The sequence below is a fragment of the Misgurnus anguillicaudatus genome, chromosome 4 (genome assembly GCF_027580225.2).
Source record: "Misgurnus anguillicaudatus chromosome 4, ASM2758022v2, whole genome shotgun sequence".
Lineage (NCBI taxonomy): Eukaryota > Metazoa > Chordata > Actinopteri > Cypriniformes > Cobitidae > Misgurnus > Misgurnus anguillicaudatus.
In genome coordinates, this window is record NC_073340.2 from 13,222,501 (window position 1) to 13,240,200 (window position 17,700).

General features: G+C 36.9%; 1 protein-coding gene across 4 annotated transcripts in view; it reads right to left on the reverse strand.

Moving 5' to 3' along the window:
* sgms1b (sphingomyelin synthase 1b) overlaps positions 1 to 17,700 on the reverse strand; it is a 38,073-nt gene that overhangs the window by 5,729 nt on the left and 14,644 nt on the right. Inside the window, exons 1-3 of one of the 4 annotated variants that reach the window (XM_055175829.2) lie at positions 13,428 to 13,533; positions 4,224 to 4,933; positions 3,089 to 3,206 (exon numbers count right to left, since the gene is read on the reverse strand). In XM_055175829.2, the coding sequence (XP_055031804.2) occupies positions 3,089 to 3,206; positions 4,224 to 4,810 (705 nt within the window). In that variant the 5' untranslated portion in view covers positions 4,811 to 4,933; positions 13,428 to 13,533. Of the gene's footprint in view, positions 1 to 3,088; positions 3,207 to 4,223; positions 4,934 to 5,484; positions 5,635 to 13,427; positions 13,534 to 17,700 lie in introns of those variants that run through there. The other 3 variants (XM_055175831.2, XM_055175832.2, XM_055175830.2) reach the window with 3 other exon arrangements.

Genomic DNA, 17,700 nt, shown 5'->3' on the forward strand with positions numbered 1-17,700 from the left:
TAGGGTCAAAGGTTTGGTAAAGATGCAAATCCAATCAACAATTGATCACATAAACAAATGGTAATAGTGTGGTATAGCTTGAGCACAGTATACAGTCATTTTCTTAGCTCTATATTTTAAACACAAATTATATAAACCAACAAAGAACCAATAAAATAAAACCCACGTCCGGTACATATTTCACACCATCCAGCAATGGTGTGACAAATTTTCTCTCTCACACAACACACGCACATCTTTGTAAATTAATTGTTATATTTTAGTTCTACATGTTTAAAATCTTCAATTTCTTGTGTTAGTGTATATACTGTAGTATGTAAGTACTGTGAGCTCCTGAAACCTCAACATATTATTTGTGATTCCAAAAATAAAGTCATAATAACACAATGTTTACATTTACAAATTTCTTTTCAATCTGGGGTAAAAGATATAATAAAAAAATCTTTGTTTAAACTGTTTTAAATACAACAACTTGAATGAATTTACATAAACGAACAAATCAGTTAAAGGAACAGTATGTAAGAAATGTATATCAATTAATTATAAAATGTCCCTGATATGTCAGTAGACATTAAGAAATCATTTTCATTTCAAATACTTATATCACTGACAACAGTGGTCCGGCCAGGATATTGTCATTTAAAAAGTGGAGTTGCAGCCCTCAACTGATGTTGATGTTGTCATGTTGTGTATTGGCAGGGCCGCCTTAACCTAATGTGAGGCCCTGGGGCTGAGAGGTTTTGTAGGCCCCCCATACCCTCGATTTATAGTCTCTTTTTTTTAAAGGTGCAGTGTGTAAATTTTAGTGGCATCTAGTGGTGAGGTTGCAAATTACAACCAACGGCTCAGTCCACTGCTCACCTCTCGTTTTTGAAACATATAGAGAAGCTACGGTAGCCGCCACCGGACAACCATGTGTCATCATCGGAGACAACTTAGTAAAAAAGTTTGGGCTTCTGTAGAAACATAGCGGCACAAAATGGCGACTTCCATGTAAGGGGACCCTCATGTATGTAGATAAAAACGTATCATTCTAAGGTAATAAAAACATAACTGGTCATTATGAAAGGTCTTTATACACCACTGATAATATAGTTTTGTATATTATTTAGCATTTCTGTCAAGAAATCCTTCTAAAAATTACACATTGCACCTTTAAGTGAAATATCTAGGTAATCTACATCACAAAATGCATTAGTTTCTTTCGAGACATACAACAGTGAGTTTTCCCTCTTTGACCCAGAAAACAACATAATATCATTATTAACATATCACTGAGCCCACTTAAGCATAAACTCAAGACACTTTATTAAACAACCACACACAGCAACTTGTGGTGATAATAAAACCAAAATGTGTGAAAGTATATGTTTATAAGCTTTATATTGTTTTTGGAATATACAAATTTGCAGAAAATTCGTTGCCACTCACTAACCAAATGCTCAGCACAGTTTTAAAAATATAAGACGTTAAAGTTTATTTTAAAAGTGAAAATGCATTTATGATCACAAAAGATAAGTCTTTATAGACAAAACCTTATTTTTTAATCTTAATCAGTCATTTATTTTGTAGGATATTGAAGATATAGTATGCATTGTATATAGTATTTATGCATTCATAAGCATGTAAAACGAACAAGCATGAATATGCACAAAACAGACAGGGAACATATCTGTATATAAGATCTTTAGATAACGAGATTATAAATATGAATGGTGCTATCAGGGGATGATCATTTGAGATCGTCTTTTCGCTCTTTACTTTCTAAGACTTTGCGCCTTTACCGTTGCGTCTCTTTCTTGTCTTTCTAAACCAACAGATGTGTGTACTGTGAGCTAACGTCGCGTCAAACTACATCGCTCCAGCTGCGCACGCGTCACTGATATAAACGCGAGTAAACTTAAACTTTATAACAACTAAGAGCATTATGTGCGGGAACTCCTTTCTTTATTTGGCGGAACATTCTTACGCACGGTTGGAAAGACTTCTGCATGCCAGAGATCAGCTGCACGAGCACAGAGAGAGCGAGCACGCGAGCGAGCGAGCGAGCGAGAGAGAGAGAAAGAGAGAGACCTGCACCTCACTGGAATTCAGAAATTACTCTTTCATTTGTTGGTGGACTATTTCCCGTTTCTCTGTCACACGCAGTCTAACATGCAGGAATGCAAGTTGACAACGCGCAGTTAATTACATTACGCGGTAAGTTACCATGGACCAATCAGCAGACATGTAACATGAAATTAGAGTGATTGACAGAAAACCTGACAAGTTACAAAACAAAATGACATTTTCCGCTCATCATATGGGAGGCCCCTGAACTTCGGAGGCCCCTGGGCTTCAGCCCAGGTAAGCCCGTGCATTAAGGCGGCCTTGTGTATTGGCCACCAGTTGTGTGATTGCAGTACCAGTTTTGGCCACAATCCTACATACTGTTCCTTTAATGCAGACCAAGAGAATTTTATTAGTTACGCATCGAAATGAAAATTTAGGATGCACTTGGCCGAAAACCAAAACTGAAGCCAAAAATGGCTTCTTTTAAAATCGTTTTGTGTATATTTGTATTATTATTATTATTATTATTATTCTTATTATTATTATTAAATAAATAAATACATTTATATACTATATATTTTATATATAATTTAAATTTAAAACTACAAATCAATAGAATAATCAAAAAATGTATGGCGACCGAGGGTGTTTGTGATGTAGTTGGGTTACTTTTAACCAATCTTGTTTTGCGGTACTCCTCATATTCAATTGGATGTCATGATTTCAGGTGGTGTATCAAACCTTTTGTCGAAAAGTTCTTTTACACCGCATCCCCTCTTGAAATTTTTGCAGAACAAATGTTGCATATTGCAACTTTGGTTTCCTCATCTGAAACTACTTCCACATCCCCGACATGCTTAATCTTTTATAGGCAGACAAGTGATAACAGCTCGACCGTGAGTAAAACCTAAGCGCTTGTGCAAGAATGGGAGGGGCGACATTCATTTTCGGCTTTCGTTTTCAGATTTTTTTTTATTTCAGCCCGAAACTGATAATGCCATTTTCAGCCGAACATTCTGGCAGCCGAAATATTTACCTTAGGAGAGCACCTGAAGTGCAGGCCAGGCACTGGCAGGGTTGTGACATACATGGTAATGCACCTGTACAGGTAAAGCGTTCCCACGATGAAAAAGAAACGGCGGCCAATGATCGATCTGTGAAAGGAATATCCATAAGTTTGATGCGGTACATCACATAATAATTTCACAATGCAACAAAAATCATAAAGGACACAAAGAAAACAAATGTTTAAATCTGCCCTAAATATCTAACACACAAACAATTAAAATAAAGCTATACATGTCACAACACATAGAGACAGAGCGCAGTTATACAAATTTGAAAAACACGCCCACCGGGGGGGGGGGCAATCCAACCATCTCCATTGACTTTGTATTGCGAGAGGCCTCCTCCTTGTCATTTCTGGCTTATAACAAAAAACAGAATAATGCCTAAAAGCTGCTGTGTGACAATATGTACAGCTAACAAGCCAAATAACCCAGAAATAAGTTTTTATAAGTTGTCGAGCCGTAAAACCCAGTCTTTAAGGAGAACAAAGTGGATCGCCGACTACGCCTCCCCCCAGTGGATGCGGTTCTTCCAATAGGAGTACTATGAAAAGTTGCCTGTTTTCACTTTTGTGTCTTTAAACGCTCGTTTTTTGAGCTCGACAGCTTATAAAAACGTATTTCTGTTTTTTTGGCTTGTTAGATGTACACCTTGTCACACAGCAGCTTTTAGGAATTATTCTGTTTTTAAGTTTAATCTGTAAATAAGTTTTTATAAGCTGTCGACCTCAAAAAACAAGCGTCCAAAGACACAAAAGTGGAAACAGGCAACTTCACATACCACTACCACTAACGAAACTGCGTCCACTAGGGGAAACTTAGTCGGCGATCCACTTTTTTCTCCTCAAAGGCTGAGTTTTACGGCTCGACAGCTTATAAAAACTTATTTCTGGGTTCTTTGGCTTGTTAGCTGTACATATTGTCACACAGCAGCTTTTAGGCATTATTCTGTTTTTTGTTATAAGCCAGAAATGACAAGGAGGAGGCCTCTCGCAATACAAAGTCAATGGAGACAGTTGGATTGTTTCCCCCCGGTGGGCGTGGTTTTCAGGTTATGACGCGCTGCGCTCTGTCTCTATGGTCTCAGACAGACAGACGACTCACCTGTGTTTTAAGAGACTCCACTGTATGACCCACAAGAGCATCAGAATCATCCCATTAATCTCACAGACAGAGAAAGCCCACTCCACTCGATCAAACACATCAAAAAACTTATCAGGTAATGGAGGAGTTTCCTCCTTAGGAGGCACGCGTTCATGGACCACAGAAATAATAACGGTGGTCAATACAAAGCAGCACAAGGCGTAAACGAAGGCCACTGCCGTCTTCCCCCACTCGGCAGGGAACTGCGGAGAAGCCGAAGGTATGGCGATCTGAACCAGCTCTTTATGGAAGCCGTTTACTGTGCCGTTCCTAAGAACCTCGCCGACGTTCCCCACGTGCCCGTTGGCGTGTCCGTTCTTGTGCACATCGATGTGATGCTCAATTTTAAGGGTCTCGATCTTTTCCAGTATCTGTCTGCCGCTGTCAGATGTGACCCTGAAGAGGGGCGGTCGCTGGAAATCATCCGCGGTGAGATTTAACAAAGCTGCTCCATCATAGTTCCGTAAAGCTTCCGAGTACTCCTGCAAGCCCTGATCTGTCAACCAGACAGAGACCATCTCCTTTGACCACAGCCTAACTTTATTCATCGCAGAAGAACAATCAGATGCTTTCTGCTATGAAACGCACGCTTCACCTCCGCTCATCTTCTTCATACGTGTGGCTGGCTCACGACTTCCATACGATGCACATCGTCATCATAAGCGTCTGATCTGTAAGAATAAAAGCAGATTTACTTTGAGGGAAACTCGAAACTGAGCTTGTTCAGACATCTCAATAGCATGCATACAGTAGGATGTGTAAACCATGCCAAAGCTTGCATGAGTCACATGAAGCATGCAGATGATGTTTTTTGTGGCACGTGTTCTAATACGCTACAACCTACACAGAGTTTTACTTAAGACTTGGATCACAGTTTCAGACACACCTAATGAATCTATGTCCTTAGATAGCACTAAACATATTAAAGCTATGAAATAACACACATGAAAGAATGAGAATATCGGATCAGCACCTAACACACAACGATCAAAACTATGACATATCAGCTTGTTGAAAGTATAGCCGCCCTGTGTTAACACAACCTCACGAGGTCTTTAGCACTGAAAAAGTCGTCTTGTACAAACACTGTTTAAAATGAAAACAATATTAGTTTCACATACATGCTGAATTTACATCTAACTGCTCACTTAACAACTTACAAAGTTGCACAAACGTCTTGCGAGTCTCTCCAAACAAGTGTTTAAACCGTGACTGTACTTACAGGTTTCATTCTCCTCAGAGTTCAGCAGCGTGAAACATGAGAGCTCTATGAGCTTTAATCCTTATATATGGACTGAAAGACCCAGATGAGATCAGGAGCTCATTCAAGAGACGAATGAAGGAATCCTGAAGCTCTTTCAGGGTGTGGCATGCGGCTCTGTTTACATTACAACAGCAGGGGGAAGGGATCAACATCTGGCTTCTGTTAGTAAAGATCTGAGCCATGCTTTAACCCTCAAGACTTCACTTGAAAACACTTCATCAAAACTATATTTTATTAAATCGGTGTACTGGTAGCTGGGTGGTTGTCGGAGAGCGAAAGAGTGGATTTTAACATGTGGTTGCTAAGTTTGACCAGACAGCCTGATCTCACTGGAATTTATACGTATTTTACAAGTTGTCTAATTCATATGAATTCGCATGATGAACTTCATACAAATTCATATGAATTAGCCAACTCGTACAATACGTATAAATGAACATACATACTATGAAGCGAATTGTACAAAAAACCTTGTACAATACGTATAAATGAACATGCATACTATGAAGCGAATTGTACAAAAAAAACTTGTACAATATGTATAAATGAACATACATGCTATGAAAGGAATAGTCTACCCTTTTGCCATATTAAACTATGTTATTACCTCAACTTAGACAAATTAATACATATCTATCTTTTTTCAATTCGTGCATTGTACAGCGTATCGTGAATGTGTTAGCATTTAGCCTAGCCCCATTCATTCCTATGGTACCAAACAGGGAATCCACAAAACACTTCTGTGTTTTCTCTATTTAAAGACTGTTACATGAGGAGTTATACCAGTAAGTATGGTGCCACAAAATAAAACTTTTTTTTGGTAACATAGGAATGAATGGGGCTAGGCTAAATGCTAACACATTCACAACGCATTGTACAGTGCACGCATTGAAACAAGATAGGTATGTATTAATTCATCTAGGTTGAGGTAATAACATAGTTTAATATGGCAAAAGGGTAGACTATTCCTTGAAGCGAATGTAAAAAAAAAACCTGTACAATACGTATAAATGAACATACATACTACGAAGCGATTTGTACAAAAAAAACTCGTACAATACGTATAAATGAACATACATACTACGAAGCGAATTGTACAAAAAAACTCATATAAAACGTATAAATGAACATACATACTACGAAGCGAATTGTACAAAAAAACTCGTACAATACGTATAAATGAACATACATACTATGAAGCAAATTGTACAAAAAAAACCTTGTACAATACGTATAAATGAACATACATACTAGGGATGCACCGATAGGATTTTTTGGGCCGATACCGATTTAAACAGACAACTTCTTGCTGATACCGATGCCGATATTAAACACTTATATACAATACTATACAGTTGGTCTATTAGCTAGTTTATTTCTGCATCAAATTATTTTTACTGAACATGGATTGGATCTAATTAACATTCAACTGACCAACATAATAAGAGAGGCACAAATTAAGCTAAAACAAATATAATAAGGCAGCATGACAACCCTCAAAGGTGCTTTTTGCTATTCAGCATTTATTTTATTAACAACATTAACTCATTTTTTACATATAATGGATTTCTTTATGCAGTTAATTAATAAACAATCGGTATCGGCTTTTCGTGCTATTGCCGATATGCAGATGGTTTCAAATTCATCAAAAATCGGCCGATAAATATCGGCGGCCGATACATCGGTGCATCACTAATACATACTATGAAGCGAAGTGTACAAAAAAAAAACTCGTACAATACGTATAAATGAACATACATACTACGAAGCGAATTGTACAAAAAAACTTGTACAATACGTATAAATGAACATACATACTATGAAGCTAATTGTACAAAAAAACCTCGTACAATACGTATAAATGAACATACATACTACGAAGCGAATTGTACAAAAAAACTCATACAATACGTATAAATGAACATACTTACTATGAAGCGAATTGTACCCCACCCCTAACCTAAATGTCACGCGGGTAAATGCAAATAGTACAAAAATGTATGAATGTGTTCGTACAAATGAAAGCGGAACTATCGTCCGATTCACGTTTTTAGATTTCCTTTGGTGTGTAAGTGTGTAGTACATTACCGATATGCAAAAGATACAACCCCAAAGTAAACGATGAGGTGAGTAATCGTTTCCTACATAAATCTCTTTCCTTGGACTACAACAAACGCATTGATTGTAGGCAACAGTTTACTTCCTGGGCCTGTTGACGTGAACAAGACCGACATTACCCTCACAGCCTGTAAGTTAATTCCTGTTAGCATTGCATTGTGAGTGAATCTTTTAAACATGGTAAGGAGCGTCACATTTCCAGCTGACATCGGAAGTTTTCAGGCCAATTACAACATACAGATTAGCTGGCCAATCAGGGCGACAGCGCTTTTCAAATCGATGAGCTTTGTACAGAATCAGTGCGTTTGAGGAAAGCAGTATATCTGGAGCTACCAAAATGTACAGAATGTTGAAAATAATGTGTTTCTTAAACATACACCATGCAAATAGATTGTATTATACCAAATACACGAAATAACGTCAGGGTTTCCGCGGGGTTGTAAAAGGTAGTAAAAGGTAGTAAATTAAATTATGCCAAATTAAGGCCAGTAAAAAGTAGTAAAAAGTAGTAAGCGTCATCTGACGAGGTAGTAAATTTTCGATTGCCTTTTGTAATGTTATGATGCCTGGAAATTAGTTCAAATCGCCTGCATATCTGGGCAAATAATCAAAGATCTTTCGTCTCTGGGATGTGATCAAAGCCTGGAGTGGAGCCAAATCACGTTCCTCTCTCCGCTGTAAGCGTACTGTAATCACTACGGACCGGATCCACTCCGTGTTTTCTGACTGTATCACGTTAAGCTGAGGTAAAACTTTTTCAGCTAGCATGGTCAAACTTATAATGCAGGAAGGCTCCGATGTTTTGAAGATCGATAAAGGTGTAAAAGACGATTGACTTGGCTTAGCGAAATAATGAAGATTGGCAAGCCTTTCAGTTCGTGGGATAAGAAAACCAAACAGGTAATTGCGTGTCTTTGCACAGTATGACTAACGTAAGGGGTCCTGTATTTTGGGGGTAAATGATTTCTCACGTTACTGATCATCCGCGGCACGCTTTTTAATGCTATGCTTATTTAACCAGTGGCTGATACAACGGGTTTGTTAAACTCGTAGGTAAACTTGTGGTGGCATCCAAATCCCGTGAGAGCGATTGACGAGGAATCATAAGAGAAGCCTGCTTCCGAAATGCTCTCGCGGGACTTTGATGTCATCCACCTGTCGGTTCTTGCAGTTGCATTTGCGTGTGGTCACAAAAACGTAACATTTGTAAATATATTTAAGCACAGCAGTTTAAAAACAGGTGCGTCCGCTGTTTCTGTGTCAGAGGAGCACGCAAGCCGCGCATTCGATTCTCATTGAGCTTGTGTTGTACGTATTTTTGCCGCTTAATTGGCCTTAAATAACACACATGCGTCAAAAATCCCGTCTTTGCAAATATCCTCATATAAACACGACCATTCAGGTCTTCAGGAGAAAGTAAACAGCAGAAACATTGCGCATAAACTAGCACATCAGCGCTGCCTCTATTGTAACATAATATTTTGTTGATAAATGTAACTTACAGTCATTCAATTAACAACTGTCACTATGGTTACAGACATCCTGTGTGAATTCTACACGAGTTTGACTCGAGTTACTCGTTTAGGGTTTATATTCATGCATAACGTTACTGTATTAGAGCTGTGACTGTAAACTGTTGTGTGAACAGAACAGACCCTGGATTATTTGTTTATGTGTACTGAATAATATGATATGAAAAAGTTGTATTTGTTCACATTAGTAAATGCATTATATAACATAAACAAACAATGAAAAATATTGAGTATATAAGCATTAATTAATTCTTGTTTATGTCATTACAGTAATTGACGGTGGTTCATGGTGCTTTCACTAATGTTAACAGTTTCAAGTTTGATTAAAAAATTATTAGTAAATGCTAAAATAAATACATTTACAATTAATAAATAATTAATAAAAGATTCATTAAAGGTGGTGATATTCATGTTTTCTTTTTATACAGTATAGTGAGTTATTTAGCTGTTTTGCCTTAATCTGAAATGCCCTGCAAACTACAGCTACCTATATGCCACATGAGACTCCAATATGGAATTTATGGCAAAAAAATCTCCCCTTAAAATGCTATTGGTCTCGCCTACATAAAGTGTTAGGTAAAGGAATATGACTTGGCCTGAAAAATATTTCAGTCAGAAGAATTTTTTCACTTTAATTCTTTTTTGTATGTTATATATGTCAAAATCTGTGTAAATAATAGAGAGGTCGCTGATTAACACTTGCAATTCAGTGTCGTGATGGTTTTAAAAAATATTCTGAAGGTAGTAAAAAAGGTAGTAAAAAGTAGTAAATTTAACTTAAGGATTTCTGTATAAACCCTGAACGTTGTTTTTAGCAATGAAATAGGTGAATTTTAATATAAATTAGCCATTTAGTCAAATACTTTTGACTAAGTGAAAAAAAACCAAAATCAATTTTACAGAACAATAATGGTTTTTTTTTATGACGCAATCATATTAAGTGCCGCAGGGATGACATACTTTTGTAGGCCAACCCAGAAGTTAGCGGGACACTGGTTCCCTTGTCAAAAGCCCAAACTTTTATCCTATAGACTTTTGGATTATTGCAAAAAATTAGCCCCGTGTTTGACAGATCACAGATGAACGCAACTTTTATGAAGTCTAAATGCGTTTACTAGATATAAATAGCTAACCTGTGAACTTCACCACGGCCTCTCAACATCAATGTCGTCGTCACCAAGCTTATAATTAAACACATTTAAATACATATTCTCTGACAAGAAAATATTCCTTTGATGAATCTTTGTTGGGAATTGTGGCCATTATGTGTTGTTTTTGAGACCATATAGCAATACCATATAGCAACTTGTTAGCAAGCGCCCTTTAAAAGACACTTTAAAGCTTTATAGCAACAACAACATAAATAAACTTTTTTTGTGAACTAAACGCAACTTCCAGTAGACTTCAACACCAAATCAAGTCCTTTTACAGTTTCCTTTTACTTTTTTTACAGTAGTTTATTTCTGATCCATGTTTTTTGGGGGTAAAATGTAGTGACCACGGTTTTTTGGTGTACTATTAGCAAAACCATGTTTTTCCTACCTTGACCATGTTTTTTGTTTATTTCAACTGTAGTAAAGCCATGGTTAATTTTCCTAAGGGCCAAGGGAAATAAATGACAATTACCTTGGTTTAGATATCATATCTAACGTGTATCAAATACTACACTGAGCTAACGCTACTGTGTAAAATGAATCTATACAATGTACAGGTCCTAAATTCTTGCCTGGCTGCCAAACCTCTCCGCCCAGTTGTGATCCATGCTTGTCATCGCCCCTCGTCTTTAGCAAACCAAAACATTTTATTTTCAAGAAGGTATTTGTTAAAGAGATCAGTTTAACCACTAGCCATACCGATAAATAAATACAGACCAGAAGTTCACTTCAGTTCAGGCGCCTAACCACGACAATGCGCATGCTTTCTATGTCTATAAAGTCACAAGTGTGTTTTAAGTCGTGGAATAAAACTTGAAAACATCTTGGGTTTTTCCAAGCTCCTATTTAAAGAGTTTAACCAAAACCCCATTTAAAAAACTCATTGACTTCGGGACAATGAAACCAGATATGCTCAAATCCTAACTTGCTTCTGGGATTGGCCTACGAAAATACGTCATCATGCGGCACTCTACAGACCCCTTCACAGTTCACGTCACAGGCGGTTCCCACTGCGCATGTCGGGGTCAGAAAACTCATTACAGCAGGTTGAGTTGCGTATTATTCGGTATCGTCAAAAATGCCTACTTGCGTCGTGGGCTGTGAAATTCACACCAGGTCTGCCAATAAGTTTTTCGGGATTCCTGCAGAATCTCAAAAACAAAAAATACAACATCTGTGGCTGCAAGCAATTAAACGTGCAGACTGGAACAATTCAAATATCAAAGTGGCATGTCTTTGTAGTGCTCACTTCATTTCAGGTAAGTCATCATTTTTTAGCCCTGTTAGATTCAACTAGAAAGCCTAAATGGTATAAACAGTTTGACCCCATGTTGCGCACACACCTGATAGTCATTCAATGTTTACAAACCTTGAAGGGGTCTATAGCAACCAGTGTAGAGTGAGAGGCAGGTAAAAAAGTTGAGTAGCGTGAAAGCATTTTAAAGATGTTTTTTTTTTTTTTTTTTTTGCTATTTTCGGTCGAATATGTTGGGTTGGGAAACATTCAGTGCATCACTACTCAAGAACAGACATCAAGTTTGATCCATAAAGTGACCCATTAAAATTTGGTGGCCCTCATCCAAAAGGGAACAGATTAATTCTACAATAATCCTAATGAATTTAAAATTCCTTTTAAATGCAAATGAGCTGATCTCTGCACTAAATGGCAGTGCTGTGGTTGGATAGTGCAGATTTGTGGCGGTATTATCCCCTTCTGACATCACAAAAGGGGCCATATTTCAATTACCTATTTTTTCACATGCTTGCAGAGATTGGTTTACCAAAACTAAGTTACTGGGTTGATCTTTTTCACATTTATAAAAGCACGGGGGACCCAATTATAGCACTTAAAAGAGTAAAAAATACCAGACAGTCAGTAGTATGTGAAAGATTTCCGTTATGTAAAATGACTCTTTATGTAAGGCTGAGAATGTAAAAATAAACTTGTCACATGTGTCAAAGTTTTATTATAGTGCAAGTGTGGTTTACTACAGAATTCTCTTCATGAGTAATAATGAGAATACATCTCACTTTTACTCATATAACATAGATCAATATTACTAAACACAGTAGGAGCATGCATTATATTTAAGAAAATTGGGAAAATAAGACTAGAATAGGATAATGCATTAATAATTTTTCAGACTTTTTTAATGTTTTTAATTGAAAGGACATTCATGGGTCAGAAACAGTCGCACTTCCTTAAACCCCTGCCACAGCAACCCTATTACAAGTCATTACAACAAACATCCATATCCATAGTGTAGGTTGTTAGTTGTAGACAACTTAGTACAACCTTCTCACTTAAGTCATAACTCTTCTGCATGTTATGTCATTGAATTGAATGTTTACTTAACGGCAGATCAATGACATGAAACACAAAGCTTTTTATTCAGGGTGGTTTTCTTGTTTATGTCTGTTATAAATGGCACACATACAGAGCTACAGTATCTGAAACACACATTCCTGAAACATGCATTCCTTTTTCCAGGCCAGGAATGGCAAAATCAAACACCAGGGTTAAGTGATGACTAATGGCTACAAAAAAATATTCAATACTGATTCAGTCCACCTGAATAAACTTACAATGAGTGTTTAGATGCCACACATCCTACACCGAGTACTCCTAAAACAAGTCAACAGAACAGTACACTTGTGTAACACCTTCAGACATAATTTCTAAATAACTGAATTAGTGACCCGTTTAGCAACCTAACATTTACCCTTGGTCAAAAACTAATGGTGAACCGGAAATGCAAAGAAGCCACAAAAATTTTGGTTCTGGTTTGAGAAGAGTTTGTGATTGAGGAGTTGAACCTCCCAAATGGTACATTGTATTCATCTGTGAGAAGTTGATGTGGGTAAATAAATAAAAACAGCAAACTCACAGTGAATGGAAAATGTGATGACCTATGAAACACTCAAAACATCACCTGCTGAAAGTCATAATGTGTCATGGACAATAACATACAAGTAAAGCTATACATGAACTACAGACAGTCACTTATCCTGAGGATCAGTTTATATCCATTCAACACTATACACTGACCTACACATTTAAACCGGTCATCATTATCTGTAATTATTTTAATCTTACCTCTCTGTCCTACTCAGAATCCACCAGCAGCGTCCTCTTGATGCAACCTCAAACACAAAATGCTTGTTCCTTCTAGCACCCAAACTTTCCTATTCAGCTCCTCCCATCCGGGCCACATGCTGCGTTTACCGAAAAGACCTTTAGCAACATCGACCCACCCACCAGCCCCACATTTCCTCTTGTGTCACTGTGCAAAAATAGTCTTAACAGTTTAAACATAACCAGACATTCATAGATGAACAATCATTATAAATGATCTCTAATAGAAGTGTGACTTCTTTCTCTTGTATTTGATCTTCATGTAAGGTTTCACAGCTCTAAACTCCTGAGATGACTACCCTTAAAGAAATTAACCATGGTTGCTACAGTTACACACAGTTACCTCAAAATAACCATGTTTTTGAAAAATATAGTTAAACAATGGTTACTGTACAAAAAACATGGTTTTTCTAATAGTGATCAATACACAAAAAACATGGTTAATTTTCGAATGGTTAATTTTCAAATGACAATTTATTCACATGTTTTTTTTTTGTTCTTTAGGTTTTTTAAGATCACGAGAAATAAAGTCAGTCAAGTTTGTCTCTAAACTCAAGGAAGTTGTTTGACTCTGTTATGTTGTTGCGTGGTTACTCATTAAAAATACTGAATCATCAGAGAGGAATATATGAAATGTCCTCATGAATGAACTTACTCATAACGTGTGCTTGCTATGAGACTACACAGCTTGGTCTCACCGTTAATACATAATGTATTCTTTATATTATGCAAAGTAATGGACAGAAATGTGTACGAAAATTTTATTAACAATATTGCATGTAAAATACAGTATATTTTAAGCCGTTAAAAAAAAAATATATATATATATTTTAAAACAGTTAAAAAAAATCATGTACTGTTATAAAAAAGTATAACATGCAGAAAAGTGTAATAAAACAGAATAATTTATGTCAATTTTCAAAAGCAGTATCCATAGTTAATATGACGGTTGCAGGTTGAAGCGTTTCAATATCACTGCCGTAAAGCAATCTGTCGTAAAGCTTCTTGAGGTGCAATATTTGAATTCAATTAAATTAATAAGTCAGAAAATACAACTTAAAACATTTCATTAATATAAGTAAGAAATGCCATTGCCCACCATTTTAATATTTATGAATAGGAATATATACAAATGTGTACTTCTGTAAAGCTGTTAATACATAAATAATTAATGTTTTAGTCATGTCAACACATCGATATGTTTCAGTGTGTATAAAAACGTAAGTAAATGTATTTGTGGTACATCCACACTTTACGCAAAAATACACACGTATTCTCATGAGATCACGTTGGACTACAATAGTAGACACTTATCTGAACTTCACTAATATTTTCATAAGATAATTTCCAAATAAAACGTGTTTCTATGAAAAGAAACTTTGAGAAGCATAAAGTCTGTGTGTTTGACGGGATTTTAAAGGGGCACTGCACTTTTTTTTTTAAAATATGCTTATTTTCCAGCTCCCCTAGAGTTCAACATTTCATTTTTACCGTTTTGGAATCCATTCAGCCGATCTCCAGGTCTGGAGCATAGCTTTAAGCATAGCTTAGCACCCTTGGTATCTTTCAATAGAGGATATGCATGCGACGTCACATTCGGCGAAAGTGACTGCGGTTACGCCCACTGAGTGGCAAAAGACACAGCGGCAGAATGGGTGTACACTGTGAAATCAGCAAAAACACGGGGAAACAAATCTAAATGGAAAAAGCTGTTGTGCGATAGACTGTACAAAACAGATTAACAAGAATTCTGAGCTATCGTATACAGACTGCCAAAAAAACACCAAAAGGAGAAGTAAATAGATCGTTCATGCCAACGTCCACAAACCACAGGTGGGTTGACAAATTGCTAGGGTCACACTACTTGAGTATTTTACTTTCTACTTAAAAGTATTTGTATTTTATATGTGTTTTTCTTTGGAAAACATACATTCCAAAGCATATTATCATAATTTTTGATCTATTACATTTCATAAATACAAGTGTTTGTTTTACATTTAATTTTTAAGTAGGCTACATTAACATACTTTACTCAAGTAAAATTACATAATTTTAATGTAATTAGGTATTAAATAGATTTTTATATGCAATATTAAAGATTACACAGTATGATTCTATGCTTTAGAATGTAGTGAAGTAACTTTTTTCCCAGGACAAACACCCTAATAAAGCACAGATGCTTGGAAAATGTAACTAATTTAAGTAAGCATTGTCCACCTCTGCTAACAAGTCCAACTAAATTCAATTTAAGCTGCTAATAGTCAGTTTTACTGGCATTTTCGCAGCATCCGCTATGAAAACCAGACATTTTGTTGAACGTTTAACACTAAACAGGGCATGCTCCGAGGTGGTCACGTGGAAAAGTGACGTCAATGCATACCCTCTTATAGCTGGGGACTATTTTCGGGCAGTGCGTAATATCATTGCACCTCCTGCAGCCATGTTACGGCAGCAAAGTCCTTGATTATTACACCAGAATGAGAGTATAGTTCCTAGTCATATCAGTCTAGAAAATCGCAACTTTTAATTTTCCGTCGGTCTTAGTACACGATGTAACTAAAAGAGCCATGTTTTAAATAGGAAAAATATCGAAACTCTTTGGTTATTATACTTTTGCGCGATGCTAATGGTCTAATCAGATTATGCTAAGCTATGCTAAAAGTGGTACCGCTAGAGCCAAAGGCTGTTTCTCAATTCCAAGAACGCAAAGAACGGACTTGCGTCCTCGTGGAGATCGAACTTGCCAGGCGACCTCGGAAGAACGAACTCAGAAGGTCGCGAGAACAAGGGACTGCACTTATGAGAATTGAGATGTGTGTGATCTTCCTGTTGGTCACCTAACCTCCGCCATTGTTTTGCCACAATGACTTCTGGGGCGTGAAGCGATTTCAGCGCGCAAGTCTGCATTCGATGCATCCTCGATATCAAGAACACATCCGGGTATTTTCATGCATCCTCTGTACTTGCGTTCTTGAGAATTGGAATGAACTTCGACTGTTAATGATGACGTAGAGCAAGGACACGAGAACGCAAGATCGCTGAAGAACACATATTGAAAAACAGCCAAAGATCAGCTGATTGGATTCCAAAACAATAAAAATCTAATGTTTAACTCTAGGGGAGCTGGAAAATGAGCATATTTTCAAAAAAAGTGGAGTGTCCCTTTGAACCAATCTTTAGAATTAAACCAGTCTTTATTTACATAGGGGTTTTAAGTAACATCCTGTCCTATACAACACAAACAGAAAGCGTGACACAACACAAAAGTCTGTATAACTCTCACCCGGATCACATGTCATTTACTTTCAGCTGTCTGGTTTAGATTTACACAGAATTATTGCATTAGAAATGCTTTAAATGAGTTACTGATGTCACAGCACAAATGTCATTAGCACAAAAAGATGTTTGTTACAATATCTGCAACAACGACTACAAAAACAGAGAATATGATGTTAAGAAATTATATCATATTTCAACTATGAATACCTAACCAGGTTTAAGTGCTTCAACTTAAAGCGTAACTAAACCCCTGTTCAGAGTCTGACTCCGCCCACTGTTAATATTTGAAAAATGCAAGAAAAGTGGGCAGATCCCAACGGAGATAGAGGGGACGAACTAAGCTCGTACCAAGTGTGTGGTGAGATCGTAACAAGGGCGTGGTGAGCTTGAACTTGCTTACGTCACAAGTTACTTTTTGGACCCAACATCCAATAGGAAAATTCAGCTGCAGTAGCCACCGTTCAACCTGAAGAGCGCAGCACTCAGACGTTTTTACAACATATATTGTGGTATTGAAACACTTTATATCCAAATGTCAAAAAACTTACTAAAATCAATGAACAGCACTAATAAAGCATCATTCTTACAGATTATTAACTAAAAAAAGTTGGTTTAGGGTTTAGTTACTCTTTAAACAGACCACGACATTACAGAACTTTATTTGATGATTTAAGCCTTAATTGATTCTTAGAAAGTACAAAGATTCATCCTGAGGTCATGACGACTGCTTCACCTTCAAACACATAACAGTAAACAACATGAACTATTTCAACTCTTTTATTGACTCACAGTTTATCTGTTTCTTTGAAAGAATCATCAATGTATATCGAACACGCCATATCATACTCTACCATCGATATTATTTACATTACTGGATCATGGTGATGTATTTTCAATAGCTGTTGACGCGTGGAGAGATTCAATCGAGAACTAAAGAACAACTTGTTTTTTCCAT